The sequence below is a fragment of the Chiloscyllium plagiosum genome, chromosome 3 (genome assembly GCF_004010195.1).
Source record: "Chiloscyllium plagiosum isolate BGI_BamShark_2017 chromosome 3, ASM401019v2, whole genome shotgun sequence".
Classification (NCBI taxonomy): domain Eukaryota; kingdom Metazoa; phylum Chordata; class Chondrichthyes; order Orectolobiformes; family Hemiscylliidae; genus Chiloscyllium; species Chiloscyllium plagiosum.
In genome coordinates, this window is record NC_057712.1 from 102721182 (window position 1) to 102728366 (window position 7185).

At 44.4% G+C, this 7185-nt stretch overlaps 1 protein-coding gene across 1 annotated transcript in view; it reads left to right on the top strand.

Moving 5' to 3' along the window:
- The first annotated feature begins 1213 nt into the window (after window positions 1–1213).
- LOC122548671 (hormonally up-regulated neu tumor-associated kinase homolog) overlaps window positions 1214–7185 on the top strand; it is a 45482-nt gene continuing 39510 nt past the window's right edge. Inside the window, exon 1 of the mRNA XM_043687501.1 lies at window positions 1214–1549. Coding sequence (XP_043543436.1) covers window positions 1322–1549 — 228 coding nt within the window. The 5' untranslated portion in view covers window positions 1214–1321. The remainder of the gene's footprint in view (window positions 1550–7185) is intronic.

The following is a 7185-nucleotide window of genomic DNA, read 5'->3' on the forward strand; positions in this document are numbered from 1 at the left end:
GACAAGATATCCTAAATTAATCAAGGCCCATTTGCCAGCACTTGCCCCATATCTGTCAAAACCCCTCTCTTCATATACCCATCCAAATGTTTTTTAAATGTTGTTATTATTCCAGCTTCCACCACTTCCTGTGGCAGCTCATTCCACAAATACACCATCCTCTGTGTGATAAACTAGTCCCTTAGCTCCGTTTTAAATCTTTCCACTGTCACCTTAAACCTATGCCCTCTAGTTTTGGACTCCCTTTATCGATCAGTTCATTGAGTATAGGCATTAGGAGGTCATGTTGTGGCTGTACATGACATTGGTTAGGCCACTTTGGATTACTGCAGTCAATTCTGGTCTCCCTGCTATGGGAGAGGTGGAGAAGTTGACCTTTTGGGTATAACCCTTCTTTGATTACACCCGACTTCTCCACCCCCTGATGCTGCCTGGCTTGCTGTGTTCTTCCAGCCTCCTGTTTGTCTCCCTTGGATAGGGAGAATAGCCAAGGTCTGCTGGTGGTTTAGAAAAAGCACTGAGAAGACAGATGTGGGAAAACAGGATAAGCCAGTGCGTATTGTTGAAGTGGTAAAGGGGAAGTTAAAGAGCTGCAAAAGAATGTACAGCCTAAGCAGATCTCTTTAAAGAATTGACCTGTGTTGGGAAGGTTTACTCATGTGTACCAGGAGGAGTAATTTTAAAGAGATAAGGGAGCAGGTCAATCTTTGATTGTGAGAGGTGAGGAGATAAGGTACTGCCAGGGTAATATGTGGAACTCACAGTGAGGAGAGCGATGTTCATTCGAGAAAGTAGCTAAACAAAAGGTCACCACGCCGGTACTGTCGATCCAAACAAAGTTGGTGGGTAAAGCAAGTCAGGTATTTGCATTCACTGTCAGCGATCTCTCTGGGGTATGAGGAAGTGGAAATCAATACTTTTGCAATCATCCCAATCTTTGGCAAAGTGGGCTCTCCCGGGTCTCTTTAAGTGAGTTACTTCAAAGCGAATGGTCACCATCAATAACCAGTTCAGTCACTGCACAACTGCCCCCACTCCACAGCCGATCATCCGAAATCTGTGCGTGTCACAAGGATGATCTCCACACAGGGATTGAATATCGGATGTGGATGGCCCGGGAGGATGTCAGCCTGGTTAATTATCGATGTCAGCGTTTTGCCTGAGGGGGTCCAGTCTGCCTGGAGGGAAATCATTAACGGATCTGTCAGAGAGGAAGCCGAGTGATGATGGGCTCGCAGCTCTGCTGCTCACCAAGCGGAGCTCACTGCAGTGAAGTGTCGGGTTAAGGGGGCGGCTCATCCTGCCCAGCCCAAGGCCAGGCATGCCTGCTCTCGCTCGGGAACACACCAGGACACAGGAGGGAGAAGGGCAGCCCGCCCAACTCGGCAAGGACTCGCAAGTGCCCGAGTGTTTCATGAGCTTGCCTCAGGATCTGATGAGAAGCTTCTCTCACACCAAACGGGTCGGCAATTACCTGGTGGGGAAGATGATTAACAAAGGCTCCTTTGCCAAGGTGATGGAGGGGCTGCATATTCCAACAGGAGAGAAGGTAAAAACAAAACACCCGCATCCTGCGCTGAATGGGATGAAACAGTACGTGCCCGACAGGATTTTAAATTCATCTCCCAGGGCAAATTGCTCCAATAGAAAGCAGATTAAAATATATTAAAAACAGACGAACCCAACACAGAAGAGTAAAACGAATGAGCCCAGATGAAAATTGCTTCAGATCTGAAGTCAAGCTGGCTGCCTCCGCTAGAGTTTATCAATGGTTACTGTTCTCAGTCCGATTCAACTCAAATTCATATGCCTTTCATTCTGCCCCTTATTCCAATTACACTGCAGTATTATCCCAGAACTAAGTGCAGGTGTGACACTCAATGATTGTGTGTCTGTACTAATCCCGGTCTGTCTCAGTGAGCCAGGGACTGTCTGAAATTGCATGCGGAACATCAGAGTGATCCCTGCTCGGGTTCCGAGCTATTCTGCGCGTTTCCCCTATCTGTTTGACAAGGAACACCATGTTCCCACAGGCTGAGAGTTTGCTTTCCCTTCTTAAGCTGAACGATGCGGAGGGGTCGGTGTTGGACTGGGCTGTACAAAGGCCGAAATTAGACGACACCAGATTATAGTAGAGATGTCTATACATTCGGTGTCTGTGCTTCTCTCTCACTTCACCCGAGGAAGGGGCTAGGTACCGAAAGCTTGTGATTTCGAATAAACCTGTTGGACTATAACCTGGTGTTGTGTGACTCCTGACCCAGTGTATGAATACCATGCTGTGTCAGTTTGACCCTGTTACTCCAGCTTTTGGTTTAGCCCCTTTCTGTACGGTTTCCCACATCAGGATCCAGGTCCTCTGAGTCTGGATCATTGAAAAGTAAAGGTATGGTCCTACAATACAGCCAGGGTCTCACAGAAGTCCCAACACAATGGCCTCTGTGGGAGTTTTCTGGGAAGTCTGAATTTCTGACAGGCAATTCCCCTGTTCCCCAGGGGCCTACAAGTCAGAGTCAGAGATTTAAGAATATTCTGACATACTAACCTGGATTGTTACCCGGAAAATGTCAGACAAACAAATCGTATGTCCACCCTCTGGATAACTACACAACTACCCAAAAGCAATCAGATTGATAATCCAGACCTGCTCTCCCCATCACCGAACCAGTGCTGACCCCACCTCACATTTTCCACACTGCACCTTATCAGTCACATCAGCCACCCACCCATCCACCCACACCACTCTGCCTCTTGACTCAATCCTGATGAAGAGTTTTTGCCCGAAACATCGATTTTCCTGCTCCTCGAATGCTGCCTGACCTGCTGTGTTTTTCCAGCACCACTCGAATCTCGAATCTATTGACTCATTCCTTGACTTACCCATTGACTAACCATCAATGTTTCACCCATTCATTAATATTCACCGTGGACATTTTAACTCATCTATGGGAGCTAGTGTAGTTAAAAAGGAAGTTTTTTTCATTCTCCGTCACCCCAGCCCCATGTTGCTTCCGCTACTTTCCTACAATGGAGCTCTTAGTCAGTTTGATCAACATTTCCGATGAAGCCAAGTATTGCTGAGCAACATCAAGGTGCAGAAAGGTAGGACCACAGCAGAATTCCAATGGTGTGGCTGCTTCATGGAAGTTCCAACCCATGTTTTTTTAAAATAGAAATAATATTTTGACTTGCGTTTTAGGTGTTAAAACAAGAACACTACTTTGGGGTGTATGACGTCCCGTACTCAAAATCATCTGGGAATAATATTGGCAGTCTTTTATGTCCCTTCAGTGATCAGTGGGTTGCTATTTAAAATGACCTTGGAGTCTATAGAAAAAATGCAAAGGTTGTCTGTGAGATCAACTTCACAGTAACCAAGAAGGAGCATGAGTACTCCTCCTGGACCCACATTAACACAGTGGATCATTGACTCCCATCAATGAAGATGGACGAGGGAGATCCATTAGATGTAGTGTACCTGGACTTTCAGAAAGCTTTTAATAAAGTCCCACATAGGAGATTAGTGAGCAAAATTAGGGCTCAATTTTGGAATCAATTTAGGTAAAGGGGCAGTACAAAGAGATCTGGGTGTTCTTGTGCACCAGTCAATGAAGGTAAGCATGCAGGTACAGCAGGTAGTGAAGAAGGCTAATAGCATGCTGGCCTTCATAACCAGGGATTGAGTATAGAAGCAAAGAGGTTCTTCTGCAGCTGTACAGGGCCCTGGTGAGACCACACCTGGAGTACTGTGTGCAGTTCTGGTCTCCAAATTTGAGGAAAGACATTCTGGCTATTGAGGGAGTGCAGCGTAGGTTCACAAGGTCAATTCCTGGAATGGCGGGATTACCTTACACTGAAAGACTGAAGCAACTGGGCTTGTATACCCTTGAGTTTAGAACACTGCGAGGAGATCTGATTGAGACATATAAGATTATTAAAGGATTGGACACTCTGGAGGCAGGAAACATGTTTCCGCTGATGGAAGAGTGCCGAACCAGAGGACACAGCTTAAAAATACGGGATAGACCATTTAGGACAGAGATGAGGAGAAACTTCTTCACCCAGAGAGTGGTGGCTGTGTGGACTGCTCTGCCCCAAAGGGCAGTGGAGGCCCAGTCTCTGGATTCATTTAAGAAAGAGTTGGATAGAGCTCTCAAGGATAGTGGAATCAAGGGCTACGGAGATAAGGCAAGAACAGGATACTGATTAAGGATGATCAGCCATGACCATATTGAATGGTGGTGCAGGCTCGAAGGGCAAAATTGCCTACTCCTGCACCTATTGTCTATTGTCTATTGTCTAATTCACCATTCCTTGTCCCAATTATGCTCCCAGCTCCCTCAATCTGCCGTAGACCTTGATGAACAACTTTGTTCTTTCTTGTGACAGCTCTTATAGAGTCATGCAATACAGAAACAGATCCTTCAGTCAAACTCATCCGTGCTGATCAAACATCCCAATCTGACCCAGTCCCATTTACCAGCATTTGGCCCATTTTCCTCTAAACCATTCCTATTCATAAACCCATCCAGATAGCTGTTGAATGCTGTAATTGTACTCACTAGTCTTCTTCTCAGGGTGTGGATTGGTGCCAGCAGGAATTGATTGGTTCTGAAGCAAGAGAACTGTTGTTGCATGATCGACACACCCATCAGTTGAAGTGCATCAATTGCTAGATCCAGTCAGTTCGCACCTAAGAACATGCAGAAAACACATTCCAGGCTTTCTTACCTTCCACTTTTCAGTCTATCATACTGACAAGCTCCATTGCTAGAAATATTGCACTTTATTAAATAAAATGTAATGCCAGGTCCTGCTCGCTCCTTAGAAAGAGAAATGACTGTTGGTGAGTTTATCCTGTGTAGCAGCATGCTCCAAGTGAAGGAAGAGGTTGAGAAGGAAAATTCTTCATATCAGCTCAGCCAGTCCAGGAATTGAATCCATTATGTTGGCACCACCCTGGTGGGTAACTAGTCCAGACCTCTCCACGCTTCAGTGTCCCAGACCTTATAAGACACCCGTGGAGTCAAAGTGGAAAATGCAATATTCTACTGGGGGTGTTAGTCTGAAATATTTATGGTTATATTTTACTGCATTTACCAATGTGAAATATAATAAATTATTTAAATTACCATTTATTCAGTACAAAGTTAAAAATCGCACAACACCAGGTTATTGTACAACAGGTTTATTTGGAAGCACTGGCTTACGGAGCACTGCTCCTTCATCAGGTGGTTGTGGAGAATAAGATCGATAGACACAGAATTTATAGCAAAAGTTTACAGTGTGATGTAACTGAAATTATACATTGAAAAAGACCCGGATTGTTTGTTAAGTCTCTCGTCTTTTTGAATGAACATGTTTGTTTCAGTTCTTTCAAATGTAAATTGCAGAACTTTCTAAAAGTTACATTTTCAAGTGAACTTTAACAGTAGGTATCATGTCGGCCCAGATAATACATTCAAGGTGTGAGGTGCCTTGTGTGAGATTGTGCCATAATGTTCAGACTGATTCTAATCTAAAGTCTGTGAGAGGTGCGTGTGGGAGTGTATGTGCGAGTATGAGAGAGAGCTTGTGTATGAGAGAGGGTCTGCGTGAGTGTATGGGTCTATCGGAGTGTGTGTGTCTGTAGGAGTGTATGTTTGAGTGTAGGAGTGTCTGTGTGTGTATAGTGCAATGATAGTCACCTGTAGTGTGACATGAACCCAAGGTCCCAGTCAAGGCCATCCCCATGGGTACCAAACTTAGCTACTAGCCCCTACTCGGCCACTTTGCATTATTGCCTTTCCCGAAGTCCACCTTGGAAGACGGTCACCCAAAGGTCCGAAGTTGAATGTCCCAGACCGCTGAAGTGTTCTCCAACTGAGAGGGAACACTCCTGTCTGTTGATTGTTGTACGGTGTCCATTTATTCGTTGCCATAGCCTCTGCTCAGTCTCACCAATGTACCATGCCTCAGGGCATCCTTGCCTGCAGCGTATGAGGTAGACAACGTTGGCTGAGTTGCATGAGTACCTGCAACGTACATGGTGGGAGTTAATGGTGGTATCTGTGTAGTAGTAGTAATGGTTTTTTAATCTGATTCATAAATGATAAAATTTATTTGCTTAAACACAAAAACTTATAGATTCATGCTTTCAATAAATAACTGGGTAGCTGAAATTCTCTTTAAACATTAGTGATCTCCACAAAGATTATAGTAGCTTTTACCTGGCAAACACTAACCTTACCAAATTGCTGCCACTGACCTCCTGCTTGACATCAATGGACAGATTTTTTTCACTGGAAATTCCTAACTTTGTACTATAACTTGACCAAGATTCTGAGGGATGAATTATTTCAGTAGTTTCTGTGATCCTGTTTAACAACCAGCAATAATCCATCTCCTGTTTGCACTTATTTTCCATTTACCATTCACACTGAATTTAAATTCCTCACCTATGGCTCAGAAAAGCTAAAGTTTTACTCTTGAGCCACAGAGAAGAAAATACTCTGGACCTCTGCCAGCTCATCCAAGTGCAGCTCATCCAAAGTCCTCTCCTTCCACACATATTATTTAATGTATCACTCCTCCCAGGCTATGCCTGTCAGTTGCCTCAAAAAGGGAATTAGTTTCTTTCTCATTCTTCTCAGAGCTGGCAAACTGGATATAGTCAGTTGTTTGGCAACCAAAACTTGCTGGAGGAATTGAAATGAAATGTTGGCTTCTAAATTGTTCAAGCTGCATGTAGACAAATAGTTAATATATGATTCAGTCCTATGATTAGTAAAATACTCAATTTTCCACAATTTACCATGTGAACCTACCCATCAGTTCCCATTATCTCATATCTTGCTTAACTGGTTTCCCACTACGAGGTAAAAACAATGACTGCAGATGCTGGAAACCAGATTCTGGATTAGTGGTGCTGGAAGAGCACAGCAATTCAGGCAGCATCCGAGGCCAGGCAAAATCGACGTTTCGGGCAAAAGCCCTTCATCAGGAATAAAGGCAGAGAGCCTGAAGCATGGAGAGATAAGCTAGAGAAGGCTGAGGAAATGACCTGGGAGTTGCAATGAGAGAGAGACTCCCTGAGATTCTTGTAGAGAGAGGAGGAAAACTTCTTCAAGGCAGGCATCCTTGCAAGAGGATTCACAGTAGGGTTAAAATCAACGAGGTAAAAACAATGACTGCAGATGCTGGAAA